At 45.7% G+C, this 17,685-nt stretch overlaps 5 protein-coding genes across 5 annotated transcripts; all 5 read right to left on the bottom strand.

The window, feature by feature from the left end:
• Window positions 1-554: 554 nt before the first annotated feature.
• On the bottom strand, window positions 555-953 carry H6S33_001266 (uncharacterized protein; the record flags this gene model as incomplete). Its single annotated transcript, XM_044832625.1, has 2 exons — window positions 555-794; window positions 867-953. The coding sequence occupies 2 exons, from the start codon at window positions 951-953 to the stop codon at window positions 555-557; spliced, it is 327 nt and encodes a 108-aa protein (XP_044694233.1).
• Window positions 954-2,085: 1,132 nt separating this feature from the next.
• On the bottom strand, window positions 2,086-7,583 carry H6S33_001265 (uncharacterized protein; the record flags this gene model as incomplete). Its single annotated transcript, XM_044832623.1, has 6 exons — window positions 2,086-2,538; window positions 2,596-3,810; window positions 3,861-4,172; window positions 4,225-6,730; window positions 6,792-7,298; window positions 7,381-7,583. The coding sequence occupies 6 exons, from the start codon at window positions 7,581-7,583 to the stop codon at window positions 2,086-2,088; spliced, it is 5,196 nt and encodes a 1,731-aa protein (XP_044694232.1).
• A 1,196-nt stretch (window positions 7,584-8,779) lies between these two features.
• H6S33_001264 (uncharacterized protein) lies at window positions 8,780-10,404 on the bottom strand (the record flags this gene model as incomplete). The annotated part of the gene is made up of 3 exons (XM_044832622.1): window positions 8,780-9,229; window positions 9,297-10,139; window positions 10,219-10,404. 3 exons carry the CDS (start codon window positions 10,402-10,404, stop codon window positions 8,780-8,782), a joined length of 1,479 nt encoding a protein of 492 aa, XP_044694231.1.
• A 1,329-nt stretch (window positions 10,405-11,733) lies between these two features.
• H6S33_001263 (uncharacterized protein) lies at window positions 11,734-13,820 on the bottom strand (the record flags this gene model as incomplete). The annotated part of the gene is made up of 7 exons (XM_044832621.1): window positions 11,734-12,059; window positions 12,110-12,451; window positions 12,507-12,931; window positions 13,001-13,077; window positions 13,136-13,265; window positions 13,326-13,599; window positions 13,652-13,820. The coding sequence occupies 7 exons, from the start codon at window positions 13,818-13,820 to the stop codon at window positions 11,734-11,736; spliced, it is 1,743 nt and encodes a 580-aa protein (XP_044694230.1).
• A 1,003-nt stretch (window positions 13,821-14,823) lies between these two features.
• H6S33_001262 (uncharacterized protein) lies at window positions 14,824-17,653 on the bottom strand (the record flags this gene model as incomplete). Its single annotated transcript, XM_044832620.1, has 12 exons — window positions 14,824-15,199; window positions 15,251-15,429; window positions 15,482-15,844; window positions 15,902-16,281; window positions 16,339-16,550; window positions 16,603-16,724; window positions 16,785-16,916; window positions 16,975-17,088; window positions 17,143-17,200; window positions 17,252-17,298; window positions 17,386-17,470; window positions 17,553-17,653. 12 exons carry the CDS (start codon window positions 17,651-17,653, stop codon window positions 14,824-14,826), a joined length of 2,169 nt encoding a protein of 722 aa, XP_044694229.1.
• Window positions 17,654-17,685: the final 32 nt, after the last annotated feature.

Below are 17,685 nucleotides of genomic sequence, written 5' to 3'. Positions count from 1 at the left end.
ACCTACATATTGATACTTATAGCTACGTATATATTCTAACTACATGTATGTAAGTACATGTATGTACTTACCTACTAGTACAATACTGGATAACCGAGTATGGCCCCAGAGTTGAGTTGAGGAGCACAATTGGCACCTCTATCAGCCAAGATGCGATGCCATCTGCGGATTACCACTGCAATTTCACTTTCCCACCGGACGTACCCCATGGGGCGTGCCGCTCCAACCATACACAATATTGTAAATTCATGCAAGTTCAGACATTGGCCCCGGGCCCCCGCAGACGAATCACAGCACATCACTCGATATTCCAATTGGGATAAACCATCCGTCGGCGACTTTATAAGCTTCGGTTGATCAATTAGATATATTCATTACCAAACGCCTCCCAAACTATCCTTTTTCTATACAGATGTTAAAAGCAACCAGAAAACGCCATTGTAATTTCACACCGCCCATGCCAACCGAACCGTCCATGAAGAACATCCAGTTCCCAGCCCCATTCATATTTACAGCCATGCCTCATCCCGCTCCGGTTCCCTAGCACCATCCGCCTACTTCCCACACACAGTGCAGTTCCAAGAATGATTGGGGCACATTAGCGCACGTGACCGTGGGCGACGTCCAGCCGGCACCGGCATCGGGATCCTGGAGTCGATGTCCAGAGGTTCATCTGCCGGGATACCGGGCACAGGGCCAATCCTCCGCGACGGAGAGAGGAGTTTTCGAGGGCGTGAATCGGGGCTTGAGGAGCAATCCGAGTCGGAGTCGGAGTCGCTGGAATAATTATCGCTCTATGGTTGGTTGAGTATATGAGCATGGTAGAGAGGGAAAAAAAAGGTTCATAATTAAAAGAATTTAAATACCTCGGCACTGTCATCGTGCTTCCGCTTTAAGCTTGCAAAGCTACTGTTTTGCGGGAATTGGGTGGTGAGGTAGAGAGGAAGAAGCATTATTGAAATCGGGGTAGTGGTTGCTAGGTGTGAGGTTCGATTACAGTGTGTGTGTATGGACTTATACGCTCGTGTAGATTAAAAAAAAAATGAGTGTTGGTTCTCGTTCTTTATAAGAGCCTTTCCATTATACTCCCCATAGAATCTATGTACATAATTTATAATACACCAAGCTCACTCCAGGCACTGCCCACCGGGGGAGGTGCCTCCGCGTTGCATTCTATGGCAGGGCTGGCAACGTGTGTACTAGGGAGGTACATTGTACCGTACGTCTCTGCCCATTTTTCTACAGGTACTTCCTTCCAGCTGTACAGCCTCAACGCCAATTGTGTTAGTGCCTTAGGGTTTGTGTTTGGTTAATTGCCTAGCCATAAGGTCCTGTTCTTCGGTGGCAATAATGGTGTCTCATGGCTAGCTGGCTACTGCCACAGAGTGTTCTCTCTACCGGAATAATTAACTCTAGATGATGTACCGCGCACTTATTTGGTAGCTGTTAAATATAAAAGGAATATCTGATGCTCATCACTGCTTCGCAACCAATCGTTGGAGGAGCTTTTGCGATACTGTAGTAACCTACGGGAGGCGCTCACATGGGATGGCGCAATTACTAACGATGCCGGCTGGAATTTCGGTCACGTGTAGGTTAAATAATGCGTAGGTGAGAGTACTCTAGAAACTGGCATGCCTTTGCCACTCTCTAGATGTATCCCCACGTGACCGAAATTCCAGTTGGCATTGCTAGTAAATAGAATGCATGCACAGTTGCCAAACCACTTAACTAAGCGAGATCGGTGGGCTTTTCCTCATATGTAAGTCTTGGGATGAGGGCTTAGGATGCTGATGGGCATCGAGGCACTTCAGGAGGTGGGTAGAATTGCCCGACTGGCCCGCAGGACGGGGGAACATGGCAGCTTGAATTAATCCCCAGACATATCAGCCGCACAGTGAAGAGTGTCTTAATAATCGTATGTAGGTATATCAATCAAATAAACTCAACCAAAAAGTGCTTTTGTGACAAAAGAGGCGACTACTAACTACATGTATGTTACAAAAAAAAAAGAGAAAAAAAAGGACCAAACCAATAGCTATTGAAAACTACATGTACCTACAAATTTATTACTCTCCCGCCCTACTACCTATTCTCCCTTGTCAACCCACCCACCATCACATCAAAGCTCCCACTTCCCACATTAGACAGTTTCCCGAGAACAATCCTGCTGGACGGGCTGCTTAGATCATCGAAATCACCCTCCACCACTGCATCTTTAAGGAAGTTACACGTGGTTTCAAAACTCATTTTCAAAAACGGCGAAGTCCCTGTCTTAATGCCCTGTCTGTTGAAAGGGTTATACCCTCCGCCACGGGTCATGATGTCGGCGATGAGGTTTAGATGACGGATATCAACGGCGATACCATGACCGCCGAAGACAGCATTCATTTCCTTGACGATATTATTGCGTGCGGCTTCGACACCATAATAGCGAAGGAAGGCGGCAATATCATTGGATTCAATTGTGTTGGGATCGATCTCATCCTGCTCGTTCCAGAAGGCTTCAAAATTGACACCTTCAACTGCAAGTTTGCGCTATTGAAGTGATAAGTATGTGATAATAACGAGTGATATATGGTGGATCTAGCTTACCTTGCCAGCGGCTTGTTCAGCCTTGCTGAGTTCTGAGCTTGGGACTTTCATGATAGACCCAATACCAGAAAGCTTATGGATAATCGTGTCTCGACACACCTTTTCCACAATTCCCAACATGAGAACCTTTGGTGCCTCCGATGGGTACTGTAGATCCACCTCGAACCATTGGCCGTATTGTTCGTCAAACTCGAACCTTGACACGTTCTCGCTGCTGTTTTTCACGACAATTTTCTTTACTGGGGTAACAACAGCCTTTGCCTTCGATTTCTTAGCAGCTTTTCGATTCGACTTTGAGCCATCATCGCTATTATCCCCACTATCCGGAGCACTAGCCCCAAGTCCCTCATCAACATCCTCATCCTCATCAGAGCTCTCGCCAGAGCTCTCGGCCTGTTTCGCGATCTCTTCCTCGGCATCGTCGGGGTTTTCGTAGGAAACGGCCTCTGATTTCCTGCTCTTCTGCTTCGCGTTTGTCGCGTCTTCCTCATTGTCATCGTCGCTCTCCTCGTCGTCAGAATTATCAGCAGCGCTCTCTTTTCTTCGCTCCTCCTCAACAGTGCCAGCACTCTCGCCAATATCTGGCATGGCGTCATCTTTGCCAATCCTCTCTTTGCTCTTGGTTTTCTTAGGATTTAACACCTTGTTAACGGAGCGTTCAAGAGCTGGCACAAACGAACTTTTGAAGGTGTTTCCAACGGTCTTCTTTGTGATCGAGTACTCCTCCTCATACTCCTCTTTAGGGAAGAGGTCTAATCTGATCTTGTAGCTCTTGATATCTTTGGTAAGACTTTCTTTAATAGTGACTTTCTCGATGACCTCCGACAACATCAGTTGACTACATCTCTTGGCAAACACCTCTGCCTTGCGGTCAGAAACGCCATTCCTTAATGTTAATGTCATTGTTGGCGTGGCGATGTTTGCAGAAGCGGTCATGACGATTTCACGTAGACGCGGGATACCAAGGGTGACGTTCTTGGTTGCGTGACCAGCTAAATGGAAAGTATTGAGTGTCATTTGTGTTGAAGGCTCTCCGATTGACTGTCCGGCTATAATACCAACGGCCTCGCCAGGATCTACGAGAGAGCGGAAGTATTTCAGATCCATCAGGTTCCTGAATTCACCCTTATTAAGACCGCGTGAGAGCTCAGTTCCGACCATTGTGCGGGATTGCTTGGTGCTGACGATTAATTTGTCTGGATTCTCCCTCAGATACTGCTCAAAAATTAGTATGGCTTTAGAATGCTCGGATTCATGCGACTTACGGCTTCTCTAGCCTCAGCAAAGCTTTCAGAAACACTGCCAACATATCTGCTTGGGCTGTATTCTGACATGGTAACCTCTGACGCTGCTAGATCCCCTCGTTTGGCATATTTCTTCATTGATTTCTTGAGATGCTCGTTTGCAATCCCATGGTTCAACTTTTCTGCAATCATGGCAAGCTTAGGGCCCAAGCTCTCGTTGACAGTATCGTCGGCAAGTTTTCTCACAACAGACTCCATATTCTGCGACAAGAATTTGAACTGGCGCAGATGCTTCTGTTTTGCAACATCTAAAGCATCCTCTCCATACAAAAACTAATCAAATGTAAGCTACGATACCTTAAGTCTATATCAAGAGAGTACATACCTGGACAAGCGACCCGTCACTATCTCGGACAGTGTTATCATACTGCACTTGAATACCTTCCATACCCTTGATCAAGCATCTCTGAAGATATCCAGACCTAGAGGTCTTTACAGCAGTATCAATCAAACCTTCGCGCCCAGCCATACAATGAAAATAGTATTCCTGCGGTCTAACACCAGTCAAGAAACGATCCGTGATATAACCTCCTGCCCGAACGTTCGTATCATATGGTCTGAAGCAAGGGAGTGTCTTTCCAGAGACCATAACTGGTACTCTGGAGCCTTCCAAAACCTGCTGTCCAAGCAGGCACGAAATCTGTGATGCGTTAACGTCGGACCCCTTAGCCCCTGAGACAGTCATGGCCTGGAAATTGTTATATGGGAAAGCCTTCTGTAGCCCCGACGGCAGACACTCTTTAATTACCCTTGAAGTGAAAGCCGCGGTCTGAGAATTTGCTTTCAGGTCTAGAGTATTATGCTTGTTTTTATCTCGAAGAACCTCTTCCATTCTCGCGTTGAGCTCAGTCTCGGTATACTCTTCTGGCTTAAGCCCTACGTATTCCACACTGAGGTTCTTTCCTACAACATCTGACCCTGCCAAAGCAGCACGCCTCCTTTTATCTCCCTCGGGGGTGAGTAGCAAGTCGTCCATGCCACACGTGTGAGCCCTCATATGCAAAAACTTCGTAAGCAGACGCCCAAAAATACTGAGTAAACTTCCCGCAACTGTGGGGCCGTAAATTTCGTAGACGGAGTGGATTAACCCAAACTCAGTAGGCCCAAGTTGGTTCTTATCAAGAATCCCAGAAACGAAGTAGCCGTCATGAAAGATGACATTTCCCTCCTCATTGCCCTTATACCAGGAGTCTCCAGGAGTCTTGGACTTGGAGTATAGTGTCAACCCAGCAAAGTATTTGGGGCGGATATTCTCCAGGATCGTAGTCACGACTTGTTTCCCAGTCCACATCTGTCTTGGCTTCATAATAGCGGGTGGTAGGGTGATGATTCTACTGCTCTTTCCTGACGTCGCAAAAAGCGAATTATGCTCCGGCAACAAACAACTGTAAAGAAGCTGCTGGTACTCCTCCCTTGTGAACATAGTATCACGATTTGTCAACCACACACCCATTACCAAATGATCCTGAATTAAACCTCGCAATGGCTTTCCGGCCGTGGATCCAAGGTACTGGTTATCGGTGTTTGCAATTTCTTTTGCCTCGGCCCTTGCCATTTCATTCTGGGGAAGATGCATGTTCATCTCATCACCGTCAAAATCGGCATTGTAAGTATTACAGTTGGCGTAGTGCATGCGAATCGTACGTTCCTTTGGCAAAACCTTTGCGATGTGTCCCATGATGGATGGCTTGTGAAGCGTTGGCTGACGGTTCATGAGAACAACATCGCCGTCGTGAAGATGTCTGTGAACCTTTTTGGGACGGGAGTCTGAAAGAGAGAGGGTATCAGGGGTTAGTAGTGTCTTCGAAAGCTGAATTCTCTTTTGGCGACCGCTAGGCTCTTTGTCGCCTGGTAGACGCTGAACAGAGCCATTCTCCATCTCGATCGCTACAGCTCCTGGCCAAGTGTCAGGGCCATTCACTACTAATGACATAAGCCATGTAGCATTAATTTCTGTAACTGGTTCCGGGTAGGTGAGCTTGCTCGCAAATACCGGCGGCACACCGATTTCACGAGTTTCGATGTTGGGGTCCGGGGAAATGACAGAACGTGCGGCAAAGTTGACACGTTTACCCATCATGTTCATCCGGAACAATCCTTCTTTCTTCTCAAGCTTCTGCTTAATACCCTCTTCTATAGCCTTTGCGGCCAACCCAGTGACAGGCGACTTTGTGGAGTCAAGGAAGGTATTTACATCTTCTTGGAGAGTAACAAACGACTCGATTAAACGGCGGACAATCTCAGTCTTAGAATCTTGTGTGGTAGAAGGATCATTAATAGCTTCGTTACGGTCTCTGATGTAAAGGCAGTCTTGAAGAATCTTAACCAGTCCCCTGTTTACAGCCGATTCGCTGACCTCACCACCGGAGAATTGCGGGGGTCTGAATTTTGTAGGCGGTACGGCAATGGCGTGCAAGAAGAACATATCTGCTGAGACAGGTTTCGGGTGTTTATCAATTGCTGTCCGCGGGGCATACAAGAGCTGTGTGATATCCTTTTCATTATCGAAAAGCCTGATAAGGGTATTGAGCACTTCCATGCTCATCAGAAGTCGCCCAGCCGATCCTTTCCTATCTGCAGCTTCATTAAGAGCCTCTTCGTCCTCTTCCGAAGAAGTTTCCTGAACCTCAACATCAATCTCACCGCCAATACCCTCGTCAATCTCCATAGCATTGGAGTACTTCTTGTGTGGTGATGACTTTGGCTTTCTTCTGTCAAGAGCGGCGTTCCGTCTTCGCAGGCCAAGCTGAGAGTTCTGGTTACGCGCTTTAGTAGGAAGGGGCTTTTCAAAAATCTTAGAGTATCCGTCGGCACGAAAAGTAGGTGCAATCCTACACTATAGTTAGAACCATTGCCGCAAACTAAAAACATTGTAGTAAAAAAAAGACTCACGCTTGACAACGATTACATTTCCTGGGCTTTATTATATCCGCCAAAAACTGTTTCACAAGAGCTCTCCGCTCTTCGGCCACGCTCATAACCTTCGCCGAGTTCCAATTTGCCTGATTCGCACGGTTCCGCTTAATTGCCTTTTCCACGAACCGGTTCCGCTTCTTAAAAAACGCCTCCATATCGTCTTCATCTTCACTTTCTATATCGTCTCCTGGTCCTTCTTCTTCTGCGATTGATCTTCCAGCCTTTACTGCTGGCTTAGCCGCAACCTGGATATCGTCCAGTTGTTGCGCCTCCAGTAGTAGCCCATGTTGGATCAGCTTGAGTTTACATACATAGCGGTTAACAACAGCTTTGGACATTCGCAGGTGAAAACAAAAGACGCAGGTCGAGCGCAGTAGTCGGAGCATCTGGTCAAAAAATAGAGGATGGTATACAGGCACTGGAAGCGCAATATGACCTGTGTGTCCTGGGCAGTACTTGTAATCTAAGTGACATGTTGCGCACCTACAATGATCTAGATATTAGTTCTGCAAATTGCAATACCCCTTCAAAAATCTAAGTGCAATTGCAGTTCATCCCTACATACCGCTGCCTCAGCTGATCACTCGCTCCTAGAGCTGGATCATAGAGTCCACCAACAATGGGAACTGGGACGTTTCCAGCTGCAACGCTTCCAAAGGTTAGAGGGTTTATAATCTGTTTGACTGAAAGATTCTGAATATCCTCTGTAGACAGAAATGTGAAATCAACACTGGTGACCTCAGAGGCCACGGGATTTGAGATATTCATGACTGGCAGGCTGGCAAATGTTCCTACTTTTTTTTTTCCAAAGAAGAGATGGTGGGGGGCGATTGCTGCCGCACTGCAGAATGTCGCGAAGGATCAGAGGCTCAAAAACTTTTTACGTTTCACTGAGAGAATGGTGGGCGGGTAACGTGAGCAAAGTCTTGGCAAGACTGCTAGTGCAATTATTATGATGTATATGCGAGTACATGTATACATTTACATATAGCCAATCACAGAGAGTCTGGGCATGAGTAATTCGTAGTGTTTACGAACACGACTGCTATTGCATGACATACAAAAAGGTGGATTTGGCGCTTTTTGTATGGTATGCAATAGCAGTCGTGTTCGGAAACGTCATGAATTTATGAGTATGTACGTACATACATCATATTATAATTTACTGTTACTCAACTTTCGTCAGAATAGGCTAGGCCTGCACTCGGTCATCCCAAATACCTATATTTTGGCACAACGCAACACGCTTCCTAAATTCAAACTTCGAGTGTAGAACATCTCTGTAATGTCTAAGAATACATTCAGTGTTATTTGAATGGGAAATAACCGTACCATTCTTCAGGCAAGAAGTCACTATTAGATAGCCAAAACCAGTAGTAAACAACCAAAAAGTATCGATGACAGACCTTTATATTTATTTTTTCATTATGAAAGGAATCCGCACACTTAAATTGACCTCGAGATAGACTTGTGTGAAGATTAATCCTCTCATGGGACACCCTGGGTACATACATACTTCAAAGGAGGGAGGAATCACAAAGGATCACTCGTCCCAGCCACTGCATTATGCGCAAGTACATGACTTGATTGGTTGATTGATTACTTCATTAGTTGATAATGCATACAAGTACTGATTCTATTGAGTTCTATCTACGCATTCGTATACCTACAAACAGCAGATTGCAGGAAGAGATGGGTATAAAAGCCCACTACACGCATATTTAATCACATATAAATTATCATCCTTCCAATTTACCGCTGGGAGGAGTATTTCACAACGCAAAAAGCCATAACTACAAGTGGAATCCACGCAAAAAAAGGCAACAAACATGCTCAACAAACGAATAGGATATGGGGAAAACACTGCTACCGGTCTTCTCGGCCGTGGGAGAGACGGTGAAAAGAAAAGAAAGAAAAAAAGCCTCGTAATTAAAACAGTTAAAATGCTCTGGCATTTGATATCACTACTCCGACTCACTCTGCCCATCCATAAACGCCAAATCCTCCATCTCCTTTTCTCTTGCTCTCACTATATTTTCCCCCTCGTCCACCTCCTCTTCATCCTCGTCGTCCTCTATCACAATCCTAGCCTTCCTCCCGCCGCTTCTCCTCCGCGGCCTCCCAACATCTTCTACAGTGTCTTTCTCTTCCATTCCCCACGATCCCGCGTTGACCTGAATCGCCTCGAGCTCTGCCTTCAGCTCACGTTTTGCCTTGATCTTCTTTGCCTTATCAGCACTATACCGGCCCGTCATCCCAATATCAGTCAAGATTCCCTTCAGGTGCGCAATCTGTTCACGCGGCGTCTCGAATTTCGCAAGCTCACGCGTCCAGATTCGGCGGATACCGCATTTAAGGAGCCAGGCTTTGAGGGATTTGAGCTGCTCCTGTTCTGGGTCAAGTTTTGTGCTGGACTTCACCCGTGCCGCCAGAGTTAGCTTACGTGAGAGTAGTAAAGAGAGGCGAGTAGCACGTAATTACATCTGTTTTTTTGGTCCTTCCCTTCTTTGCAGGAGCCTTCGAACCCTTTGTCTTTTTGGGCGGCGGGACCTTGGTGATCGAGGAGCGTCCCTTCTGGGGTGTTGGATCCAGCACAATAGACATCTCACTATCGCTTCCAGCACCTGCATCATCCGCATCTGCATCCAGTGGTGGCATAGACCTGTCCTGCAGGATCGTCTTGAAGTCCTTCCCTGGGCCTTCGATAATTTCCGCTGGTTTTAGTGAGGGCTTCACCTTCTTTTTGGGGGTATTAGGCCTTGCGGCGAGTGCGCGCTTGCCCTTTCTTTTTGGGGGCTCTTCTGAGACATCCGATAGCTCACTGTCACTGCCTTCTTTATCCTTCGTAGGCGTAGCTTTGGCACTTGGTCGAGAGAGCACCTTCAGTTCCTCCGGGGACTTCTCATTTGGAATATCCGACAGCTCGTTATCACTATCCGGAGTTATCGCAGCAAGTGGAGACGACAGCAGGTGTGCAGATGGAATATCCACCTCAAGTTCCTGGTCATCCTCTTCGTCCCTAACAGTCGGTTTCGCCCGGGATCTCTTCGGCGCAAGCTTCTTCGCTGTTGCGGCAGCAGGGCTGCCCCGTTTTGTAGGCGCCTTTTCTGGCGATCCAGTGGCCTCTTCTTCTGTTATTTTCTTCGAAGAGGGTCTGCCTCGTTTTGTCTTGGGTGCCTTTTCTGCTTCGCCTTCCTCCATTGCTGCAGACCTCTTTGAGCGCATGGTCTGTTTTTTGGTTGCGCCAGCAGTGGGTTTCTTCGCAATAGCGGGCTTCTTCTTCGACTCATTCTCTCGTTTATCCAACTCCTCGTTGAGAGCTGCCTACAATCGCACGAAAAGCGCGTTAGAACCAGCGCAGTCAGGCGGAAAGATAGAATAAACCGGCGCCCTCGAAACTCACAAACTCATCTTTCACAATCCGTTTTGCCTCCGCCTTCCAGTCCTCATTCTCAAGGAACCCCTGGTCGAGGCCCAATTCTTGCTCAACGTGACTTCGCGCCGCACGAACTGTCACGCGATTCGGATCCTCTTTAAACCAAGTCTGAACGATCGATTTGAGCGCATCGATTATTACCGATCTATTCATAGTTAGAAGATTGTAGGTATCTCTATGTGGAGGTACTGCTGATTGTTTGTATGCGAAGTAGGTCGCGCGACATTGGGATGTTCCACTGATAGGTGCCAAGAGATGATGTGTTACACAAGGTCGAGTAACCTAGGATCTTGGCAGGACTAGGCTTCTGATCCTGGGGTCAAATGCGTCAATTGTTTTAACGACAGAGTTGGAATTTGAACTATGTACATGTATATACCAGGCCTCTTATCGATTGAAAAGCGTCTTGGAATATTAGGGTTCATGTTTTGTATGTATAGCGAAAGCTTGCTATAACGGTACGCTCGGGACCGGAATTTGGTGAGATTACCCTTATATAAGAGGTGATTGTGCTGAAATCCGGGCAAAAAGGACCGAGAAGTGCTACCGTTATAGAGAGATTACCCTTATAGAAGGTACCGTTATAGCAAGCTTTCGCTACAATTGCCAATATATGAGGGTCAGTCTTTCCAATGTTTCGAGACTTTGATAGTGAGGGGGTTGGAGAGGGTTAGGGTTATTAATTTAAGGATTGTGCAACGTTATTGTCAAAATGAATAAAAAGAAAGTCTCGAGATCTTGCATACTCAACTTTACATGGTCTCGTCTCGTCTTGTCTTGTCCAAATTGCAAGGTCTCGCCAGGTTTTGTCTCGTGCCATCACTACATGTAGCTGAATACTGCATGTATGTAGAGTATGACGAAGGATACGTCCATGCACCTAGTTTAGATCTCACCAGACCAACTTTTATGGCCCATTTTAACAACGCAAGGTACTAGGGTGTAGAGAAAAGTCACCGCAGCATTCACTTATCAGATTCTGATCACTTACCCTCAAAACCCGGTACATAGTACATATGTACCTATCTACGTACTCTAGGTACTTTAGTATCGCACTTATCTTACCGCCTTACGGAGCAAGATAGGAATAGCAATCGATGTAACTATATCACTACATGCTCTTTCAGCCGATCTCTAAGCCTAAGATACATACATACATGTATATACTATGTAGAGTACACCTAGTATTCTCTCCGTGCTTTTGTGCAAATCAAACTCCAAACCAAAGAATTCCGAAAGCACATTAAAGATACATTCCACAAGGAAAGAGAGAGGAAAAAAATGAAGGAAAATGATAATTCACAATCTATCATAGTTGTAATCCTTATCCCGATGTAGTATCATTTTCAGCTTTGTTGTTTTAACGCCTTACGTATTTCAAATTTCATACCTCAAACCTCAAACCTGCAGCTCACGCCCAAGTGGAATCATTCGTAAAGTCAAGGAAAAACAAAAAATCAAAACCCACAGATCATGAAATAATTATAGCAGCGCCTCCTCTTTAGCTTCCAAAACCCTTCTTTTCACTTCCGCCGATAATTCCATGTCCTTCACATACGGCTTAAAAGCCACCGCAATATCTCTTAACCCGCCTTCCAATGCCTTCAGGAGCATCTCTGGCTCCCTCAGAGTTAACGACTTGGGATCACTCTTGGCTTCGATATCAGTCCAGTGTATGGGTGGGCTCGCCATGTATCGATCGAGAGCCTCGATAGTCGACGAGAATGCTTGTAGGATTAGCGGGACATGTTTTTGTACAACACCATAGTCGTCCTCAGACAAAGAGGCAGTGACTAGGCGGGCGAGCGCTATATACTTGTTAATATTTCTTTTGATTAAGTAGATGTAGGAATCTTACACGAAACGGCATTAACTTGGATGCGTACATTGGGCATGAGAATTGAAGTTCGCTGCTGAATAGTTTGGCGGAATGGTTGGCCATATGGAGATGCTAGAAATGGTTCGATCCTTGATTTGAAACTACCAGTAACGCTAGCTTCAGCTTCGGCCATGGACGGCGGCAGTTTTCTTATGATGTTACTGAGACTAGAATTGGCACTGTCTTTAGATTGGATTAAGTCTAGGAGTTTGCCAGAAGAAGTAGAGGGAGAAGTGAGAAGTGCTGTATCGCCGGCAATGAACTGGATTGCTGGTGAGGGGGATTTGAGGGCTAGCGCGGTGCTATGGGTGGATGCAATCTCTGTAATGTTTATTAATATACTGTCTTCTGGACTTTAAGCGGAATAGAGACTAACTTGGGAGTGGACCATTAGCTGCCCTCCCAACCCCGGTCAATTTCGAATCCACATCTTCAATCACCACAAGGCATTCCTTCATGATCTGTTCCCAGATGTTTGTCGGCTTTCTATCAACGTCTGTAAATATGGACTTCCTCCTCGCGGGCGAATTATGAGAGATGAAAACCAGCTCCGAGAATGCCATAACCTGCGTCAGGAGGCCGGTTGCTCTCAGACCAGATACTAATGTGCCGTTTGGATCTGGTGATTTCTCACTGATGGCCTTCCCATCCTTGATTGGCTCCTCGGAGAAGTAGATACTGAAAGCAGTGTGGACCGATTCCCAGATACATCCAAGTAGAAAAGCGACCCAAAGATTTCTGAAGATCGTATCGATCGGCCATGACGGGACACTGCTGGAACGGTTAAGCCAGAAAAACGTTCTAGCAATTATTAAAGTGTAATGCCAGATTCCCGATCGAACGAAGAAATAGGTGATAGGACAAGTGAACAGGGTGATAAGAGCGAGAGTAAGGGCATCCTTTACGATAACTGGGATACGCGCCTTCAAAGCTTCATTTGGAGGGACCTTCGCATGATCATTAGTTGGGGACGATCTCGGGCGGGGATTGAAGCAGACGGCTTACATTGACATCTGGAAATTCCAACCTTCCCCGGTCACGGTAAATATGAAGAATTCCCTGTACAAGGCCAACGTGTGAAGCGCTATATACCAAATAAATAAAGCGCTCGTTCAATCGGGGGCGTTCATAGGTCCTATAGAATTTATCAATACACTGCCTGGCATTCCAAAATGGTGGCATTTGAAAACCATACTTTCCATCCACAATGAAGCTCAACTTGTCGCCCTTTGTTGAAGACAAAAGATAGAGTGAGATAAAGACCAGCGATGCAAAAACATATGTTAGGATTGTAGAATATGTTCCGAATGAGCCCACACTCCTCTTAAATGTGTGAAACCCCGAAGGATTGGCGCGTACACCGACATGAAGTTGAGAGACGCGGAGGATAAGAACCGGCACTGCCGTGCAGAAGAAAAGGACTAGAGTCTTGAACCCAGTCGAGCTCAATGGAAATAGTGTCCATAAGACTACACTCGAGTCAGAACCATTACCCTGCTCTATCCATCGCGAAATACTTACAGCTCGATTTATTACTTATGAAGAAAGCCTCTACATAGCATACAATGATGCCAACTGCGCACGATCGGACAAAGCGTCGATGCAGGATGGGAGTAAGGAATGTCTGGTAATGCGGCGGCGGAGCCCTGGGAGCAGGTGAAGGTATAGACCGTGATATTGACGACACCATGGTGATGTCAGCGATGGGGAGAGGTGAACGGAATGAATCGGTTTTTAAGAGAGATCGCGTTATAAACGTTCTTTGACTCTCGCGATGGGAGAGAGGCGAACGACTTTAGGTTGCCAGGACAACGCCCGTACGCCACAGAGCAGCAATAATGCTTGAGTGGCTTGGCTGGGAACAACAATCAGTATTCGAACACTAGTAGTAGAGCGCATACATAATACCTAAATAGCGAGTTGCTTGTATCGGTGGTTAGTTAGGGTCTAAATAGCGAGTTGCTTGTATTAGCCCAAGACAAAAAGACCATGGGTCATATAATATATTATTGGCCGCATGAAATCGTTTTTCTGAGAAATAATGTCTTTTTTGTGACAAAAACCAGGTTTTCTAGACTCTCAGTCCCCTAACCCTCAGTATTCTACCCTAACCCTAAGATATTGACCTCTTACACCAAAACTACATGCACCCCAGCTAGAAAGCCTATTAACCCACATTCAAACTAAGAAATCTAGAAATTCAAAACAGCCACTCTGTAGATAATCACCAGAGCTATCTAATGTATGTTTTAAAATTTCCTATATCTAAAATTTTGGGATGTGTAATAGGTTCGGCGTGGAGGGCATGTTTAGGGAGAATGTTGGTAGGTTTATCGTGACTGGCACCATACGCCATTCTCAAAGACCGCAGTTTTCTTCTTTTTTCGTCAGTTTTCAAGGCTTTATGTCTACATGCCTTTGCTATGTGACCCAATTCCACAGGGGCCAGTTAATCACATGTGTTTATGTAACTTAATATGGCTTACTAAACGATAGGTAACCGCCTTTAAAAAAAGAAATTTACACGTTTATCACTATACGCACATGCATGCACGTACTCATCTGTGAGAGAGAAATGTGTAGTACAACTCATCATCAAAGATCCACTGTTTCCTTAAGCTCGCATGCCAAGACACCGGAACAGATAGAAAGACTACATAATCTTTTGGAATCTAAGTAAACAAACCCCTGTCCTAGAACAATCCTAATATATCTTCATTTGTACTCTTCTTCTGCTGTTGTTGTGGTGGCGGTGGTGACCCTCCAAGGTTTAATCCCTCGAATCCATTCAGCCCATTGCCCGAATCCCCAGTCGGCGGCGAAGAACTCCCAAATAAGCCCATCAAATCATCCATGTTATTGCCTGAGCCCGTGGTTGGAGACATTGGTGAAGCGGCGCGCACCGGTGTATCAGAAACAAGACTTTCTAGGCCTCCTGCACCTGACGCCTCTGCACTGGCTGGTACGGCTCCGTCAAAGTCAATGTCCAGAAGATTTTCCACATTTTGGCCCTCTTTGGCTGCCGCCGATGCTTGTATTGGGTTCTCGCGAGCGTCTCGTTGTAATTCCCTTGAGGGGTATAAGTCATAATTTTCCATATATTTTTCAAGATAGACTTACTCAATGGCTCTCTTTTGCACCGCATCGGCTCCGAATCGTCCTTGTCCAACGAATGTCTCTGGCGGCTTGTGATAGACAGATGCCAGCGTCGAAATCTCTCCAAGTAACTGATCGAGAAGTCCCATTGGGAGAGACTGTATTGTTGAAGTAATTGGAGGTTTGTCAGAAAGAATGATGGCCTATAGAATGTTAATATCCTTACATCTTAATAGTTAGATTTTCAAGCCCTACCTTTGCCACCTCCGGATCCTTCGAAAGCAATCTCCAATATACGTAGGCTCGATCCCGGATATCCGGGTTGTCGCACTCCGCTGTTGCACATTGGAGCACTTTCTGTACGAGTGCTTGCGATTGAGGCTTTTTCAAGAATAACTTCACAGCTGCAGTCAAAAGCTGTAGTTGAACTTGTGTGTACTCATCTTTGAAACCTTCCATAAAGGTTTCTAGAAGCTCGTCGGCGTTATTGATCTTCTCAGCATACTCTCCAATAATCCAAATGAGAGACCCCCTAGCGTTCGGCTCGTCGAGTTCATCCAAGCTCTTGCATAATGTCGGAATAATGCCCTCATAGCCAGGGTACTTCCGGAAGATATCCTGCCACAGTGTTAGCATGGGAATTTCTAGGGAATATCATTCAATAAGCCACCCCACCTTGATAACTACAATGGCCTCTTGAACCACGTAGTTTACTTTAGTGTTAATTAATTCGAGTAGAACATTAACACATCGTTCCGCAGCAGCATCAATTTTGATAGCTGTTTGCCCAATCGCTTTCACAGCTCTTCGTACAAAATCCATGTCTACTTCAAGAGCATATTCCTTAAGCTCCATGAGAAGTTGATCAACATTCTTCTCATTGGCAATCCTGATCATGATCTCGAGTTTTTCTAGCTTGACGTACGGAGGATCATTATATTTACAGAAGAAAACCCGCATTTCCTTCGTGAGGATATCTGGCTGCTTCTGAAGTAAAAGATTGATGTTTCGCAACGCAACATATTGAACCTCTGGTTGAGATGAAACAAGAGTAACTATATAATTGAATCAGCTCGTATCCAGCACCAGGAACAGATGAATGCATAGCATACCAAGAGGAGGCGCCATCTTTCTAATATATTGCCGACAGAGCTCGGGGCTGATTACCTTCATATGCAAAAAGATAACCTTTACAGCGGCCAATACTACGCTAGGATTTACGTGCTGAAATTGGGGAACAACTCTTTCACAGATGTGTTCCGCCTCCTTGACATCTTGCGCTTTGTACTCAGCCAAAGTTGTTAGAATTGTGATGCGTCCCCATCTGACGTTATTAGTTAGCCCAAGAGCTATTACAAAGATTAAATGGCACATACTCAGTACACTCATTCAGAGCCATGAGCAGCTTTTTCAAGGTTGCGGGCGTGACAAGAAGGGCTTCGGTTTCCGGTGCTGCCTCCATAATTTCCGCAAGTGCTGTTACTGAGTTTGCAACAACCTGGGGAATGTTTTTATAAGCACATGGCTACATTAAATTTTTTAGTATGATTGATTTTACCATTGGGTTTGAATCGCCAATCAACTCTTGGAGCGTTGTCAAAAAACCGTTCTCCAAGCATAAAGACTGATTAAGATCAAAGAGTTTCGCTACACAAATTGCTGCCGTTTTTCGCACATAAGGACTTTCATCCTATTCAAGAAGTTAATTATTAGATCACAACCCATGAGGATATTTTTGGGACTCTCACCTTCAAAGTCTTTCGTAACGGTTCCTCCATGTAATCTACAATCTTATCCACCCGAATACATCCCATCGTTCTAATAGCAAGCGCTCTTATCAATGGGTTCGGGTCTTCTGAGTCCTGCTCTTCAAATAAGCTACAGCCTCCTATGCTAGATCTCACAATGGGACTAACCTGGACGAAAGTATTAACAGCTAGGATACAGAGGTCCGGGTGAGTTTTTGCATAGTTCCTGAAATACGAGATTAGTATCTAATGCGATAATAGCCATACGAATACACACATTAGATATAGGTAGACAAGCTTCTTCTGATCTAGATCACTCGTGGCCTAAAGGTGACATTTATAGTCAGAACTCCAGCTTTTCACAGCTAAAGATAACCACAAGAGTTGACTCGATCCACAGGAATGCCCCACCATATTCTTGATAATGTCAGGGAATAGTGCTGAGACATCCTTTCCTAACGTCATGGCGGCAATGGTGTTCCTAATCGCATCTTTCCTGGAGCCCACACGGATTATTAGCCACGGATGGAGCTCATGGGATTCTCTCCGATTGAGAGGGGAAAGTGGAACTTATGTACCTCTCGTGTGCGAACTGAGAATTCAATCCAGTTCTTAGCTCGAAAGTCTCGCCCTTGCGCGGGGCGACGGGGAACATGCTCCGTATTCTGTTGGCCGCCATAGTTTTTGGTATTCTGAAGAACGACTAACTGA

Source organism: Morchella sextelata (genome assembly GCF_020137385.1).
Source record: "Morchella sextelata strain SCLS chromosome Unknown scls_10, whole genome shotgun sequence".
In the NCBI taxonomy this organism is placed as follows: Eukaryota; Fungi; Ascomycota; class Pezizomycetes; order Pezizales; family Morchellaceae; genus Morchella; species Morchella sextelata.
The sequence above is the reverse complement of the archived record's forward strand: the minus strand, read 5'-3'. Positions and strand labels throughout refer to the sequence as shown.